General features: G+C 41.8%; 2 protein-coding genes and 2 long non-coding RNA genes across 13 annotated transcripts; 1 reads left to right on the forward strand and 3 right to left on the reverse strand.

The window, feature by feature from the left end:
• Window positions 1-394: 394 nt before the first annotated feature.
• LOC115754273 (wax ester synthase/diacylglycerol acyltransferase 11-like) lies at window positions 395-4,713 on the reverse strand. The gene is made up of 7 exons (XM_030693243.2): window positions 3,846-4,713; window positions 2,753-3,328; window positions 2,239-2,305; window positions 2,043-2,155; window positions 1,382-1,591; window positions 1,068-1,205; window positions 395-928 (listed from the first exon to the last, which is right to left on the reverse strand). The coding sequence occupies exons 1-7, from the start codon at window positions 4,104-4,106 to the stop codon at window positions 755-757; spliced, it is 1,539 nt and encodes a 512-aa protein (XP_030549103.1). The 5' UTR covers window positions 4,107-4,713; the 3' UTR covers window positions 395-754.
• A 3,032-nt stretch (window positions 4,714-7,745) lies between these two features.
• LOC115754285 lies at window positions 7,746-9,431 on the reverse strand. Of its 2 annotated transcripts, XR_007199292.1 has the most exons (4): window positions 9,295-9,431; window positions 8,809-8,899; window positions 8,562-8,659; window positions 7,746-8,254 (listed from the first exon to the last, which is right to left on the reverse strand). It is a non-coding gene; the product is annotated as an uncharacterized LOC115754285 (long non-coding RNA). The 2 variants fall into 2 exon arrangements; XR_007199291.1 differs by lacking the exon at window positions 7,746-8,254 and having other exon boundaries at window positions 8,384-8,659.
• A 1,085-nt stretch (window positions 9,432-10,516) lies between these two features.
• On the reverse strand, window positions 10,517-11,920 carry LOC115754276. Of its 3 annotated transcripts, none has more exons than XR_007199290.1 (4): window positions 11,454-11,920; window positions 11,326-11,367; window positions 10,708-11,085; window positions 10,517-10,627 (listed from the first exon to the last, which is right to left on the reverse strand). It is a non-coding gene; the product is annotated as an uncharacterized LOC115754276 (long non-coding RNA). The 3 variants fall into 3 exon arrangements; XR_007199288.1 differs by having other exon boundaries at window positions 10,517-10,633; XR_007199289.1 differs by having other exon boundaries at window positions 10,517-10,659.
• Window positions 11,921-11,950: 30 nt separating this feature from the next.
• On the forward strand, window positions 11,951-17,095 carry LOC115754274 (protein YELLOW LEAF 1, choloroplastic-like). 7 transcript variants are annotated; one of them, XM_048282541.1, is made up of 6 exons: window positions 11,951-12,169; window positions 13,512-13,588; window positions 14,682-14,899; window positions 15,530-15,605; window positions 15,994-16,211; window positions 16,869-17,095. In XM_048282541.1, the coding sequence occupies exons 2-5, from the start codon at window positions 13,537-13,539 to the stop codon at window positions 16,191-16,193; spliced, it is 546 nt and encodes a 181-aa protein (XP_048138498.1). In that variant the 5' UTR covers window positions 11,951-12,169; window positions 13,512-13,536; the 3' UTR covers window positions 16,194-16,211; window positions 16,869-17,095. The 7 variants fall into 7 exon arrangements, with proteins under 7 accessions (XP_048138498.1, XP_048138499.1, XP_030549108.1 ...); XM_048282542.1 differs by lacking the exon at window positions 16,869-17,095 and adding an exon at window positions 16,316-16,393; XM_030693248.2 differs by lacking the exon at window positions 16,869-17,095 and having other exon boundaries at window positions 11,952-12,173; window positions 15,994-16,393.
• The last annotated feature ends 499 nt before the right edge of the window (window positions 17,096-17,594 follow it).

The raw sequence follows: 17,594 nt of genomic DNA on the forward strand, positions 1-17,594 counted from the left end.
ATGATCACAAATGTTTTAAGCCGGAAATTCATAATCTTTCATTGGATGAACAGGCCCATGCGCGAATCATATGTTTCACTGAAGAGCGCATGAATTATAACAGTGTGCAGTGTAATGGAAGCTTGAGTCTGAACAAGTCACATCTTTAATCTACATAACAACCATAGACTTCCCTAAATTGTCACTTTGCGCTAGCACTTCTGTGTTGTGTCGTCGTACTGGTACCAGTCATTCCATTCATGCCTCTGTCTTTCCATAGGACATTGCCGACGTTCACGATGGACAGTTCGTCAGATTCGATATTGTAAATCAGACTTAAGCATTAGTGGTTAGAACTGGAAACTCACAATGACAGGGTTTAGCATGTGAAGTATCCCCATCTTCACCAGTAGTATTAATCGAGGAAAAAATGGATGAATACATATTACATATCATGGTTCACTTTGCATGGTATCATGTCATTTCTCAGAGAAATACAGTGAAGAACATGTTGGTACGTGCCCAAAAACAATATGTGGCAAGTGTTTGCAACAGTCAAGACCTAGCAATACCAATCTCCGGTACTTCCTTGCCTGTCTCACCTCTGCCTGCTGCTCTTTCAGGCAAAGAAAGAATATGTAGCTAAAATCAAAGAATTCACTCAGTTCCTCCCTACCTTTTTTCACCTCTCTTTCTCGCTCCTCTCGCACCTGAAGGATAAATCCTTGGCCAAATATTAGTGGACAAAATGAATACTCTTCATAGAACAAGGTGTTCATACTATGGGAACAACAGTGGCAAGCTCTTTTTCTGAGACAGCAGCCTTCATGGTCTTCAAAGACTCTTCTAGATCGTCGCAGAGCTGGTGAGGATCGGGAATCACCTCTGGGTCAACTGCTATTACAATGGTCATCTTGTTGACATAGCTTTGGAAGTGTATTGTCAATGCCTGCACCAGAAATTAGCTTCCACAACATATTAGAACGAGACGTTCAAAAGATAGTGCTGATTTGGAGATGGGCTCCTAATAATACGAATACCGGATACAAGAGAAGGGAACAAAGAGTAAGTTTTCAAACTTCCCATACATGTGGATGGCCGTAAACACTTGGAGCAAGGTAGGCCATTGGATGGCCATAGAAGCTGATCTCTTCTTGTGGACCGACCACGTTAGAGAAGGCCAGAGTAGCATGGGAAAGGATTCTGTGTGCAATTGCAGACGCCATCTGTTCATGTCAAGGGAATTGACAGACAAGACCAGCATTAGAGACTAATAGTTTTTCCTTCCACATACCATTCACTTTCTACGACTAACACTACAGTTGCATGGGAGATACACAGAAGCACACTGAAATGCAGGACAAAAAGGAAAAACTACAAAGGCGCTCAGATTCATATGTACCTTGACACCAAATAGCTTTAGTACAAGTTCCGCACATCCGAATGTTATTATAGCTTCCAGTGAGAGCTTCTTGCGATCTATCGTTGCTTTAGCTTTGCGAACATACTCTAATGGATCATCTTCTATACCAATGTTGAAGGGAATGAGAATGTATCCAATCCAATTTCCCCACTTTGCCTTGGACTTTCTGGCCATCATATCGCTCAAAGCCTGTTACACGTTAACACAGAATACGGGCATTCAAATGAAAAAGTTCACGCAGGGAAACTCATAGAAATACTCTTCCACTTTGGAACACGTGTCTTCTAGCAAGTGTTGAACTATAAGCACATTTATGCTTATTATCAGTCATCTATTTACTTAAAGAAGATGACACACAAGGCGATTTGTCTACATGAAAGAAAAAAATTAAAGGCCGGAGATAAAAGTTGGCAGTGCCAACAACTACTTGATAAGAAGAGCGAATCTTGTGAATTATATTGCGCAAAAAGAAGAAACAACCGTTTAGAACTCAAAAACATAATCTGTTTGACTTAGTTTTGTCTAAGTAGTCCGCCAATTCATCTATAGGAGTTAAACAGAAAGATGAATTTCAAATGCTGCAAAAATTTCCCTTTCCTTCTCCTTCGAATCACAGACACGTTCTGGAAAGATTATTTACCTGGATTCCCGCAGTTGGTCTTATGTTTATGAGAACAGTAGCCCTAAGGTGCATCTTTTTTGGAATATTTGATTTCTTCTTCTTGGATTTTTGGTCTTTTCCACTCACACCTTCTGAATAAAGCAACTGACCTTGTTAGGCAGGATTTTCATTTTCCTATAATAGGAGCATGCAAGCTGAGCAAGAATCAACTCACCATATCTTCGATTCAGATACCGAGATAGTCCAGCTTCTGTCACTCCCAGCACAACATCATTGATGGTCTAAAGCATATACAAGAGAGAAGATTTATACTCAGAATCTGAAAAAATATGCCCAATACAACTATGAAATCGAGTTGGGGAGAACATAAATCTCAATGTTCTTCCAGTGTCATAAACACTGCAGTACAATGGAAAGTCCAAAACTTTAGGCCGGGAATAGTGTTTGCTACAAATGAAAAGAACAAGGAACTATTACATAATTCTCGAAAATTAAATATGCCGATAATGTGATGCATTGTACGTACGCCAGCTATACGTCTAGTCTTTGTGAACAGTATAAGTTGATGACAAATTTATCAGTAATTTAATGATAAATTTACACAGCAAACACAAAGCAACTGCTGCTGTTGTATGCATATAACAGGCACTCTCTTATCTAAGTATATATAGTATGATGATGAAATTGAGTCAAAATGAAGCAGCAGCAGAAGCTTGATTAAAACTAACCATATTCAGTGCATTTTTTATGAGTTTTATGTCATCCAAACTGACTGTCCGGTGCACAAATCTCTTAGTAGCTTTCGCAACCCCGGGTCCACCTTTAACCAGGCTCTCCGTATCTTTCAGGAAAAAAAATGTTGCCACAAAAACCATGAAGTCTACAAATGTGTTCCACATCAACCGGAACATTGACCACAAGGCCAAGAAGAACCACCAGAACCCGCCCGAATTATCTGTTCCCGCACGTTTCTTTCCAGGAATAGTAGGTAGTGCTTCTGGGTCAGCCGTTTTCCGGGTACAAGCCAGGAGCAGAGACATTAGCGAGGCGCCGTCACCCATCGAGTGGTGGATCCGGAAAATCCCAACAGCCTCAGCATCTGAAGTCTTCACATTCAGGAGATGAAGCTCCCACAGCGGTCTGGACATGTCCAGAGGTGTCTTGGTTAGATAGGAAATGTAGTCCTCCACAAATCGGTCCGGCGAGTCCATGTCCGGGTCCACATCGGGAACAATAACATGCTCATCTAAGTTCACCTTCGTCTGAACCCACTTCATCTTTCCACTTCTCTTTACATCTCCCACCTTCCTTCCCACGACCAACAAAACAGCAGAGATACATATTAGAAAGACAGCATTTTAATCACGAGATCAATACATTAAAGCTCCGGTTCGCAGAAACAAACAATTAAAGAGCATTCTCAGTTACATTTCATTGGAATGGATTGCCAAACTGCGGCAAGTTAAGAACTTGGAAAACTATATGGGGATAGTACACTATAGTTTCCATAGAAGTATTGAAAAAACTCATATAAGCAAAAAAATCTCAATGCCGCTGATACTGTAGTGGCCTAGACAGCATAGAGCAGAAAAAGGACAAGGAGGGGGGAAAGTCGTCCGTCAAACTCCACAAACTTGCTTACCCAGAATGTGAAAATACAAAAGAAATATATCCTAAGTATTCGAAGAGAACCAACAGACTTAACCACAAAGAAAAAGGCATCAAGAACAAGAACAGCTTTTTCCCATTTGGGTTCATGAGCAAAGAACATGGAAGAACAAAAGCTTTTTAAAATGAAGAAAATAAAGGAACTTGACGCACCATTTTACTGGAGAAACGAGGGAACTTGAGCAGAGTCTCCTCAAGCCCTGCTTTGACCACGCCCGGATTGATCCTCGTCTTGCAACCCATGATCGCGAGTATGTAACAGTTGAACCTCGGGGCGTGGAACAGACGGGCCGCAGGGCTCATCTTCTCCGCGCCGACGCCGCCACCGCCGCCTGCCTCCACGCGGCCGTTGACCGCGGCCTCTCCCCCTCCTCCACCACCACCTGCTCCAGCTTCTGTCAATTCAATAGCCATGAGAACAACCTACTCCCTAAACCAACTCCGTCAAGCCACGGACTTTTAAAGCGCCCATACTTTTCTTTTTCCTTTTCCTTTTTCTTTCCTGGCTTTATAATAATGTACAAGTCCAAGAAGGCGAGCTGGGAAGTTTCTTCAATTCGAAGACGGCGCTTTGATCTTCGGAAGGAATCGACCTCGCGAGTCAAAGTAGCCGGTCTTGGAAGCTGAGGTTTCCTAATTATACGGTGATCTCGGGTGTCTTCAACAGCTGACGCGAGTTCGTTACAAAAAAAGACCCATCAATCCAAGAAGCTCAACTCGCTTTCGTCCCCGGCATGGAACGAATCGCTCGCTCGCTCCGCGGCGTCGCTCCAGGGAACTGGGAGAAGGGGAATCAAGAAAGACGACGACGACGAGGCAAAGGAGAAACGACGTCGTCGGTCCGGATGGCGGGACAGCGTCAACCTCGCGTGCCCGCGAAGGAAACGCCAGATGGGGGCTGCTCGGGCAATGAAATTCTTCTGACCACGGTGAACGAATCGACTCCCTCCTTTCTTGGTGGGATTTTTATAGGGGAGCGAGCGTGTCGTCTTGTGCTTGTTGGGCCATCTTTCTCTCTTCTGCTTAACTAGGAGGACTTCGTGGAAATCTACCGTCGTCCATCTTTCTTTCTTCTGTAATAATGACTCTCTTTTTCAAATTTTGTTAAAAAAGGAATCAATTTCTAAATGTAAATTAGACCAAACTTCGCCGAGAAAAGTTGTTTCCTGTGGCATTTATTCTCGCCATCACACTTTTGACACGACCATATCTGGAATCACTTTTGAAGTTTTTGTTATCGGAAAACTTTACAAACCACCGATTTGGATCCCGAGTTCGATTGTCGAGGCCCCTGAATTTGACGCGAAGGAGTTGTCCAACCGTCGAGGAATCCGAGTGCGGTCAAGGGCTCGAACCCAAATATCGGCAGTCAGATTTATTGGTTGACCTAAGGAGATCTGCAATTTCTTTTGTAATTATCGGGAAAGAAAGTTATGCGGATGCATATTTGATTGAAACTTCCCATCCTATCCTCCCTAACGCGAAATTCTCCGTCTGTCATTGCTTAGACCAATCGTCGGTCTTCATTTAAAAGCATAAGTAGATTTGGCAAATTTAAGCAGGTAATTATGTCTTTGATGTTGAGGTTAAAGACGAGTTGAGGGGGGTGGCGGGGTCGAGGATTTGACCGATAGTTGCCGGGAAAGACAAGACCAACGGTCGCTACCCTAACGCGGCGGCTCTCACGTTGGTGTCTGATCTTTGGGCGTTGTCTATTAGATCCGCTTCTAACATTTATGATTCGGGCCTTGGTCTTAGAGGAATTATATTGAATTGAAATCCGATTCGTGGCCAGGTGAAGTGCTGTCAGTCTCGTGCATTAATGATAGAAGAACTAGCTAATTAATTTCCAAATTCCTTTCTCAAAACACTTAAAATCATCTAAGATGAGTAAGTATTAACGTATGAGTAAAGGATAGAAGCAAAAGGGGAGCCCTTGCTCTCTCACTTAAAAAAAAAAATGAATGAACTAAATATATTTCGTCTTTTCACAAAAATATCTAAACATCAATTTTATATTTTTATTTGAGAAAATGAAGTTATTTAGCACTTCTTCTTCTTCTTTTTGAAATTTTCCCGTCACATTTGAAAAGCCGCAGTCGCATAGTCACCACTACGGTCACGGCTCCCAGCCTTCATCATCTTCATTCTTCCCCACAGATCTTCACCACGTAAATAGGCAGTTGACGTTCCAGAGATGGCAGGGTAGGGTTTTCCAACGCGACCGAGTTGGAGGACCGAGAACAGAGCAGACTGACAGAAAGTAATAACAATGTCCTTCGTTTGTGGTCATACGTCCCACTATCTGGCACAATGAATGAATCTGCTGCAATTCAATGGAGGTTCTTGTCCCTCTCCCCTCCCCACCCACCCTCTGCTATTTTCCACAAAAGCACAGATATGAAAACCAAAGCATTTGCCCCTTTCGATCCGGTGTGTAATGGGGTTCCTCTTAAAGGGCAATGCACTCCAAACGAGGTCGAGTCCCAGCCCGCTTTCAGCCCTGTGGTCACCAGTCTTCCAGGCCCATTGATATGTTCCGACCCAGTCAGGAATTGAATGAGAGCACCAGATCTCAGAAAAGTTGTTTCCTGTGGCATTTATTCTCGCCATCACACTTTTCGTCAGGACCATGTTCGGAATCACTTTTTAAGTCTTTGTTATCGGAAAACTCTGCAAACCATCTATTTGGATCCCCAGTTCGATTGTCGAGGCTCCTCGATTTGACGCGAGGGAGTTGTCCAACAGTCGGGAAATCCGAGTGCTGTCAAGGGCTCGAACCCGAATATCGGGCGGTCAGATCTATTGGCCGACCTAAGGAGGTCTGCAATTTCTTTTGCAATTGTCCGGAAAGAAAGTCATGTGTATGCATATTGATTGAAACCTACCGTCCTGTCCTCCCTAACGCGAAATTCTCCGATCTGTCATTGCTTAGACCAATAGTCAGTCTCCCTTTAAAAGCAAAAATAGATTTGGCAAATTTAAGAACGTAGTTATGTCTTTGATGTTGAATTTAAAGACGAGTTGAGGTCAAGGATTTGGCCGGTAGTTGTCGGGTAAGACAAGACCAACCGTCGCTACCCGCGTCGCAAAAGGCGGCCATTTTCACGTTGGTGTCTGGTCTTTGGGCCTTCGTCATTAGATTTGTTTGTAACATTTATGATTCAGGCCTCGGTATCGGAGGAATTCTATTAAATTTAAATTCCGAGTTGTGGCGAGGTGATGTACTCAGTCTCGTGCACTAATGATAGAAGAACTAACTAATTAATTTCAAAACTCTTTTCGAAACGCTTAAAATCATCTAAAATGAGCAAGTATTAGCATGTAAGTTGAGGACAGAAGCTAAAGTGAACGCTTGCTCACCTACAAAATCGAATGAACCAAATATATTTCATCTTTCTACAAAAATAGTTTTCCAATGCGACCGAGTTGGAGGACCAGGAACAGAACAGACTGACAGGAAGTAATAACAATGGCGTTCGTTTGTGGCCATGCGTTCGCAATATCTCCCACAGTGAATGAATCTGCTGCAATTCAATGGAGGTTCTTGTCCCTCTCCCCTCTCACCCACCCTCTAGTATTTTCAATGAAAGCACAGATATGACAACGAAAGCATTTGCTCCTTTTCGATCCGGTGTTTATGGCGCTCTTCTAAAAGGGCAATGCAATCCAAACAAGGTGGAGTCCGAAGCCACACCCACTTGCTTTTCGAGCCATTTAAAGCTGTGTTCCTAGTGCTCCGATGGCGGGGTTTGTGAACAGGACAAGACGCATGAGGCTGAAAGTGAACCGTTTTCAGCCCTATGGTCACCAGTCTTCCAGAGCGATTGATATGTTTCGACCCAGTCAGGAATTGAATGAGAGCACCAGGTTTCAGCAGATGGCTCTGTTCCTGATGCAGTAAATTTGTGGATTGACCATTTCATTCCTTTGCTCTGTTTTTAATGGGGGGGAAAAAGGTGCACCATAACATATTGCAGATGGCTCTATTCTTGATATCGTAAATTTGTGGATTGAATCACCCTATCGCTGAATTAAGCACATCTGACCATCTTATTCCTTACTCTGTTTTAAGAAAAAAAGAAACTCAGATAATATGGGGGTAAAGGGTGCACCATTACTCTGTTTAGGAAAAGCTCAGTTAAAAACTCAAATGGCTCTGTCTTGACGCAGTAAATTGACATGTTCTTCTGATTTTTCCAAATTTTCCTCCGCCACTTCAATTTTTCGCAATTTGCCCCGAATTTTGGAAATCGATGGCAGTGTGACTGATTATATGTGGCAAATTCATCACATAAGTATATACGTATAAAAAGCAGAAGAATGTACTACAAGTGAGAGCATGTTGCTAAATGTCCCAGCGAGAATCTGACAGGAGTCAACACCGAACACAAATCGATATAGGGTTCCGAAATATCTTTTTAGAGTAACCCCTGCATTTTTGTCACATTTCTCACATATGCAAATGATATACGACGAGTCCATAACTAGTCACGAGCAGTCATGTTATGTGATCAAATTTGTTGAGAAGAATTTGGCCAGAGTCAATACTAGAGGGCACACTGCGGCCAATTTCAAAAGGCGAGGGAGCAAATTGCAAAAATGAAACTTCACGTATAATTCGCCACAATCCTCATTTTGAGGGGTGGGGGACCAAAAAAAAAAAAGAGGAGGACAAAAAGGGACTATAATTTTAGAAATTTGGGGACTGCACAGAAACAATAACATTGCACATCTGGATCATTATACACCTTAGTCAAACTCAGCGATCTCAAAGACCCTGGCAGTTTTATCAAGCGAAACGGAAGCTAGGAATTCCTCATTAGCAGACACCGAAACCGACTGAATTGCATCAGAGTGCGTTCTTACACAATCACCGGAAAGGTTATCCCCCACCCTTTGCCATTGAGAGAACCTGCAGCCAGGAATCGCGACGTACCGACCCATGTCAAGCAAGTCACTCTGCCCTAAAAACAATAGGGAAAATACGGTCCTTGAGTCCCATCACCAAACGAAGCAACACAAATTTCAAGGGCCGAGGAGTACAATGTCAATCAAATCTGGATCAACTAATTTGATCTATGAAGTTGAGGTAAAGCGAAGCATAAGCAATCACCTCATGATTACAGGTGGCACGGGGAGAAGAATGCTAGAGATCCCATATAATAAGCTTATGATCCAAGCCTCCAGTTTCAGCCAACGGAGAGCTACCACAGGAAATCTGAATGAGTATATGAAATTGCTGATCCTAATAGAATCAAAAAATTTTCGTTTGAATTGACTTAAATTAGAATTTGCACACTGATGGGAGGAATATCAGCAAATTTTTTCTTTGAGAACTCAAAAAGACACCATTCAGCTCTCGATATTATTATGAAGGTTATCTTGCAGATTATGTCTGCCGTTATCCTCCTACACTATGTTTCAAACCATTTCTTTGAGCATTGTGTAACTGGAATACCCTCAACAAATTCCCGGGGACATTACTCCCATTGACAAGTAGGCCAAGAACCAGATTTAACTTGACCTTGAATAACCCACACACAAATCAAGAGAACATGTTCACACAGTACTTCAAAAAAGATGTTGGAACAGGTAATACCTTGGTGCCGGTCCCACATATTCGACGGAATCTGAGTGAGCATCCAGAGAACTTACGACCCGTAGGAAACGGTTGTGTGTGTCATCGACTCGTAAATGCGCTAAGTAATTCATCCAACAGCATAGCTATATATCCAACTCATAATGTTCGCAAGGGCAAAGACATTACTCATGAATATAACTAGCTGAGTAACAGGTTATTTTCATCATAAGACCAAACAAAAATTGTCTGATATGACCGATAATACCCAAGAGTTTTTTTACAAGACTGAATTAATTCATCTAAAACAGCAATATCAAATTTGAATTAGTCAAGAGTTTAGCCTCACTTCCACTACACCACATCTTGATTAAATCAATCCTACGAGAAGCGGTTCCCGGTTAATGATTTTTTTTTCTCTCCTGCATTTCCATTGACACAAATGGATTCTTCAAGATAGTATGTCGTGAATGGAGAGGGAAAAGGTTAAAAAAACAAACGGACGAAAAGAAGAAGAAGAAGAGAACAGGAAACAAGATCCAACCCTAGCACTCGATATATTGAGAAGGCGAACAGAACCATCTCTTGCACCAGTAATAGCAAGACTTGAATCATAGCTTATTGTCATGCATGTCAATCCTTCAGCATAATATGTATAGCCTAAGTAGAACACATGAGATGTCTAGTATTTTGGAAGGAACAACAAAGGCTACATACACAAACTCTGACGTCAAATACCCCATCTTTAGTCATTTCTTTTTCTAACGCTTTTTTATTCCAGTACAGACACAATTGTGGACATTATGTAAGGAGGAATGTGATAATCCTGCAAAAATGGAGAGGAAAAGAAACGAATTGATTGAACTTTTCCTAGTATTCACTTTCATATAAGTGGAATAAAAAACTAAGTCCAGTTTTGACTAGTACTTACAAGCATGTTTGGATCAGTGAAAAGACATCCCAGCTAAATAAATAAATGACAACAACAAACTAAGCCTTTTGCCACTAGGCGCGATCTGCTGCATTCCAGATAAATAAACAAAAAGAAATGAATGGCTTAGATGTGATCATCTTGAATTGGCTTCTTTCACAAAGATCTAATGACAGGCCACAGTCAAATAATCCATACTATGCCACAAAGCTTATAGGAACAGCCACGGAAGCTTATAGGAAATGCCGCAGTGTCGATAATGACCAAAAACATGTTTCACAGTAGAAGATATCAAAGTATAGACTAAATAGGTACCATCACGAGTGAAATTTCCACAAGTTACATTGCTGCCATGTTCGGAGAACATATTCAAGTATAAAATCTTGTCAGCATTCCACATCCAAGCTGTCAAATCCTCAGAAACTGCCACTATTAAGTGTCCCTTTGAATGCCACCTGTTCTTCGCAAAAATCAAATATCAAGGCATGACATAATTAGTTTACATTTTCACCTCTATGCCCCCTCCAGGTCCTTCAAGAGTTCCTTTATGATTTCCAGATGAGACATCCCATATCTGAATGAGTCCATCCAGGCTTTCAGATGCAAGAAACTGCCCATGCATACACAACACTAAGCTAGAGACAGAACCCTTATGACCTGCAGGAGCTCTAAAGGATTAGAGCCATAAAGCCTTATACAGAATGAGGGTTACATAAACAAATTAGCGCCTGCTCTAACGTAGAGCAATAGGACGTGGCTTCATTTACATGCCTTGAAGCTCTGATGCCCAATCCACATGACCTATCCTCCAAAGAAATGCTTTTTCACCACCCCCACCAGTGTTGCATCCATGGGACTGCAAGCAACTGTATATAGTTCACCTGTGAATAGGCAAGTCAGCAAAGACATCATAACTTTAGACTAGGATGATGATTGGGTCCAGCAGGGTAGTTGCACATTCAAAACGATGAAAGACATCAAACATGGGGGCAAAAACACAAACAGAAATTTCACGACCCATCTAAAGACACAAACAGGATAAACAAAAGCTGAAGTTCAGAGCCAAGGTTTTAAGTTTGGAACATTTCTGTTTGTAAACAAGCAAGAACGGAAAAAGTTACCATTATGACCAGTGAATGTGTGCAAAGAACCGTCAGCTTCCTCTGGAATGTAAAACAGAGGCAAGAATCTATCAAAAGTACGATAATTGTTAACAACAGCAACGAGAATATTAAAACTTCCAACTTACTACTTGCACAAAGGTCGCTGAATTGGCAGGATGGTATCAACTAAACGAAAAAAACGAACATCCTCGACACTCCTACACAAGAAGCTACGCCAAACGAGCTGCGCGTGAATAGCTTGTATTGTGCTAGCGAGGTGGTCATCAGAAGAAACGAGAGAGATGGGGTCGAACCTTCGCCATCAACGGTGACTTCATGGATGATGTTGGACTCGTCGAGGAAGACCTCACCTTCGTCGTCTTCGTCGTGGACTTGCGAGCTGCTCGTCCTCCGGCTTGGTTGCCACCGACGGCGGTGCTTGAGCTGAAGGAAGTGGACTGAACTCCGGTAACTCGGCCAGCGGGAGCTGGGCGTGACTCGGTAAACGGGAAAAGAGGGAAAACGGGTTGGGCTTCCTGTTGAGCTATAAGCCCAACCCGTTTTTCAAAGGGAACCACAAACCCGATAACTGCTCGACCCGGCCACCTTCGAACTTGAGTACCGGTAACATTGTCTGCATTCTTTCTCTCTCTCCGCCTTCTGCTCAGTATTGTGGCTCCTTGGGGTTGTATCTAGGTGGTGTGGACCTCGGAGTGAAAAGCTCAATCTCGCACCGCCCCCCGACATTCAGGTCCGATTCAAGCTCTTTCGTCTTCCACCTCTGCCTCTCTCTCCCTGGCCCGCTTCATTCGTTCCTCCCAGAGGCCAAGCTCTCTCTTTCGCGGCCACGGGCATCTCAAGAGTAGGTAGGCATTTTCCGTCGGTCGTGCTTGCTTTGATTTTGGCGGTGGATAGATAAAAATCTCCGCTTTGCGTCCTTTTGCTTCGCTTTCTGCGTTCAGGACGAATTGGGCAGGGCAACAAATAAGATCTTTTGATGATAATTGACGACTGTAGAGGTTTCTGTTTGATTGTTGAGCTTTTATTTTGTATGAATTGCAGAATTAGATTTTTTTTTTGTATAAATGTGATACTCAGCCAAAAAAAATTGCAAAAATTTGTGGTATTTCTTGAAAAATCGGATGGAATTGTGATTATTGTCATTAGTTGCTCCGGTTTGATGTTCGTAATTACTCTGCAATTCTGTTATATTAGGTTAGGCTTTCATGGAGTACGGTACACGGCACACGCTCATGGTAACTTGTCTGTGTATTTAGGCAATTAGCGACAATAGGTTGTTGACTGAAGCTTAAGATTCTTGTCTGTTGTGGTGGAGAGAGAAGTTACTGGAGACCAACGATTTTGAGTTATCAGTAGATTAGAATTAAAAAAGGTCCCAAGTTACGCAATGGATGTCCCGAAGTGTAGTTAGCTTCTTCAGGTGAATGTGGGATATCGGAATATTATGCTGTTACCTTCTGGGGATGTTCTTATTTATGTGTCAGTCTAATCGCTCCAGCTTAAAATGAATGACAAGGCCATGCTGCGATCTGCGAAATGGGCAACTGAACGATTCCCCCATTTATATTTAAGACATGATATTCCATTACCTATTCCACTTTTCGGTCTGAAATTTCCTTAAGGTACTTATATTGTTCCAAGGATACGCCCTCAGAAGGGGTCGACCAGTGCATACGTAGCCATTGTTCATTGGAAGAAGGCTCTATAAATATCGTACTTATCGTTAACAGTTGTATAGCACAAATAGCTGAGGGAAGGACTAATCCAGGCTGTGGAGTGTGGACAACGACTTCTGGATACATGCTATTTCCGTTTATTCTTGTTATTGAGCTTGTTCGTTGTCCTGGTTTTGAGAATTGGGTTCTAATGTGACTTAAATCTCCTTAATTCTCTCAAGTCTCAAATGCATTTATTTTGCTTATACATGCATGTGATATTTCCGATCAAAAGGCCAGAGCCTTATATAGTTCAGAAATCAGTCTTCGCATGTGTGATTCTTCTGTATTGGAATGACATTCGACAGTTGTATGGGTAATGGCGTAGAGATTTATCATGTTTTCATTAAATCTTATATGCATCTGCCTTTTGGATCATGCACTTTCACGTAGTTACTGCTTAAATCCACTTTTTTTCTTATTCGCTGTTGTTTAATTCAGCTCTAACATCAGCGCCCACATGTGCAGGTTACATTGATCCATTGCTGTGAAGATGTCTATGTTTGTTTCAAGCACTATCTGCTCCACTTCTCAACTACCAATAGGTAATTAACATTGATTGCAGAAATCACTGTGGACGTTGGAACGATGACATGCTGTTCTGTCTGTGTTTGTGCTGGTCCATTAAATTGATTCTGACTTGGAAAAATGTAATGATATGTCATGTATTTCATTGATTGACACTACATGGATGAGAAGTGCCCTCTTCTTGGCAAATACATATGTAAATGGAAAACTGCACTTCTTGTTGACTTCTAGATAACCAGTTGATTGAGGGGTGGCAACTGAATGTCAGGGAACTGAAAGGCCTGCTGTGATCGATGAAAGGAAAGGATATATTTAAGCAAGTTGGAGACGAACATCATATCCCATACCCCCTTGTATAGATATAGAACCCCAGCACATTGTGAAACAAAATATCCACTTCTGCATGTCGTTAGGATATGTTGACTGATATGGACGGGATAGACCTATGGGAATTTTGGTGGCACTAGGTGCTGTTTTGAGATGAAGCTTTTCAAAAATGAATTATAGCATTTAATATTAAGCAGTTGCTTGTGGTGTTGCTGACAGTTTTTTCTCCCAAAATTTTAAGATTCAGTTATCCTTCTGCTTATCAAATTGAAATTGCAGGTCTACAAAATATCCACCAAGGTCTATTTCACACGCTTTTTAATAGAAATAGATAACAATCTATTTTTCTTTATATTCTCCTATCATTTTCAAATTTGAGGGTATACATTGTATAGCATATACTGGTAGGTTCAATATCCTGGGCATGTATTGAGGTAGATGATACAAAGTAGCATCGACAAGATCATATTTTAGAGCTTCTACATGTACCCATATTATTTTACACTTCCACCTCTTTTATTAATCCACTTTCAGAAAGAGGCATGTTCTTATTGATGCTGAATCATCTTAAGGTTATCTTTCCTCATATCCACCCAAAAGTTCTATTTGTATTTTTTTTTTTTCATTAAGAAAACGTCATCTATCACCCAGACGTGCTCCCTAGACATTTGACATGCCATGATTCGATTTAAGCATGGACTTTCTTTTGCTGTTGGAAAATTAGAAGTAGCATGTTTTGATCTTTATTTATTTTAGTTTATCTTTTAACACTACTTGCAATACGAACAGATGCTAGGTTACTGGAGCGAACTAAGAACATGAAACACTCCCCTGTGGAGCTTGGTTTGCAATCTAAACATATTTCTTCCCTAGAAGGAAAAGTTAAGATCATTGCTTCAAGTCCAGCAGGATTGGGGATACAAATACAACCTATAAATAGAAGGAGATATGCTATGCATTCAATTGGAAGATCCACTTCAGCGATATGTTTTGCAGCTTTGGTTAGTATTAAGTACTTCTTTGGTTTGTCTGCTTTATTTTCTTAATTCAATTCCACTATATTATGCTGTTTTGCTTAGTACTTGCGAAGTAATATAAGGAATATGATCTATAGTCAACATGAACAAAATTATATCGGGTGCCATCTTATTTTTTTTGTTGTTTTTCTGCTACGTTGTTCATTAAGCATGAAATTTTCAAGTTTTGGTTAGCTTTTTTTGGTCGGCACCATTAAGCATGATATTGAGAGCTAGATCTTTCTCAATTTTCTCATGCTGGCATGAGAATTTTACAAACCAAGTAGCTAATTTTTGCCAGCCTATTAAGATCAAGCTGTTGTGCACATTGGATAATGTCAACACACATGCAAGTGGTTCTGACTTTTTGGCAGAACAAAACAGTCAGATGACCTCATGATATAAGTGCCTAAAAATGCCTGGAGCGGCCTGGTGCAGTAAATGCATGTACATATGTGCTGTCTAAAACTCTCTCTTTCTGTCTCTCATGCATCAATGCATGGCATGCCCTTTTGTGCGAATGGTCTGGCACAACAGAACAGATTGTTTATAGAGTATTCAAACTAGTATTGGAATCAAGTCCTTCATTGACATTTTTCTGTCAACTGCCTGCAGAATGCAAGATGTGGCGCAGAGCAAACCCAGACTATTACGCACAAAGCTCCGACAATTACCCAAGCGCCTACTCACAGTAATAGCTCTATCAATCCATACTTATGCAGTATCAGCGTAGAATGCATAATATAAAGAGGCATTGCTAGGCTACTTAACTAATAATATCTCACCTCAGGTCATATTGCGTAATCTCATTTTATAAAGATATGGAGCTGCTAAACATTCCAGATTTCATGTGCTGTTCTTTTGGAAATAGTTCATCTTGTCCCGTCCAGTTAAATGACCATGGGCTTATTTCTAGAGACCATGCTGGTGTGAGCCGTGCTTGTGTTACGTGCTCGTATTCTAATGCTTCAATGGCAATTTGAAAGCTGACCATCTGTGGAATGTTTGATATGTCCGCACGTGTTTGGAGAATCTCTCTCATCCTAAATGTGGCTGACAAGTATATATTTGATTTGCAGTTCAGGAAAAGTCGCCACAACTCGATGACGGTGGAACAGGTCTCCCGCCCCGCGATGACGGTGATGGTGGAGGTGGTGGGGGCGGCGGCGGCGGCAACTGGTCTGGTGGATTCTTCTTTTTCGGCTTCCTTGCATTCTTAGGCTTTTTGAAGGATAAAGAAAGTGAAGGGGACTACAGGGATAGCAGTAGGAGAAGATAAAACGAGTGCCATGGGACTGTAAGTCAAAAGTTTGATACCCAATACAATTTTCAATTTTTTTTTTTTCAGTGTAGCTCTTATTTGTAGGGTTTACTTTCTCATTGGTTTAGAATACTAAGGAGAGCATGGTTCCCTGTACTGTGTATTAATGCGGAAATAATACAAAACGACATGTACTTGTTTTGCTGGTTCTCTCTAAATTCTGTGGGAAATTTTGCCCACGGAAATGCAAACCATAGCCAAAAAGGAATTGGTGCCTCAATGGGAATGGTGATTGCTACAACTCCTGGCAACGAAATTGTTCAATGCTTGCGGTATTCGTATCTGATTGGTGAGATATCGACCCAACCCGCTCGAACTACACAATACTGGGTTGAGGATCAGTTGAGGAGGGAGTAAATGTCAGGTTTGCTGGAACTTTTATCATGTTTTAATACCTCAGATAGCGTCTCCCATGCCATCCCTTTGGCAAAAATGTTACTTTATGAGGTGCGCATCAGTTGTGTCCTTTTTTTTATATGAGGATAAATGTTGGAATGAAGTATTAATCATCTGCTGCTCAAAGATTAAGCCCTTGAAGATTGTCAATCCTTGCTTTTCGATATTTAAGAGCACTTTCTCTGGTGGAAATTGGTGCGTCTAATCTGACGTTATCTGATCTGAACGTGTTGACAGGAGGACATCTTATAGTTGAAACATTCACCAGCAAAACTAGAAATGAGTCACTGCATGGAAACCTTCCTGAGGAGCCCAGTGAACTGCAGCGTGCTCAATTTAGAAGGATTATGTTCTTTCCCATATGGGTAGGAATGTGACTATTAACTGCATTGGTTTGGTCTTTTTATGTCGTTCTCAATGTCGGTTACGGTTCTTTTCTGAAATTACCCTGATGTACTCCATGATCAATGAGGCTAAAGCTCTCGACCTAACAAGAAAAATGGACGACGGCATCGCATTCATACGTTACCATCTATCTCCTCTTCGATGTACGGAAAAAGGCGACATTATTTGACGGGGCCGGGGGGATGAGCTCCTGTCCTATGAAGACAAACTCGTCAACTCTGCTCAATAAATGTAGGAGCTGGTTGGTCCCTGGTCTCGGTCATGAACCCTGGTGGGGCTCTCCTCCCTCCCCTCGAGTAGCGATGGCTCTTGGACAGTAGCACCCACAAACAGGACAGAGCTAAGACATGGGTAGAAAGGAGCTAAAAGTTGGGTTGGCCCAGTGCAATTCCTCTATGATCAAACGATGATAATGAAAGAAGAGTATGGAGACTCGAATCACGGCACCCACCGTCAAGATGAATCAGCCGGAGCATCGTCCTAAACCCGTCAACCCTTCTTCGAGCTGTTGAGCGAATCGCACCGGACAAACAAGCTGGAATCATCTAAGTTCTCTTT

Source organism: Rhodamnia argentea, chromosome 7 (assembly GCF_020921035.1).
Source record: "Rhodamnia argentea isolate NSW1041297 chromosome 7, ASM2092103v1, whole genome shotgun sequence".
Classification (NCBI taxonomy): domain Eukaryota; kingdom Viridiplantae; phylum Streptophyta; class Magnoliopsida; order Myrtales; family Myrtaceae; genus Rhodamnia; species Rhodamnia argentea.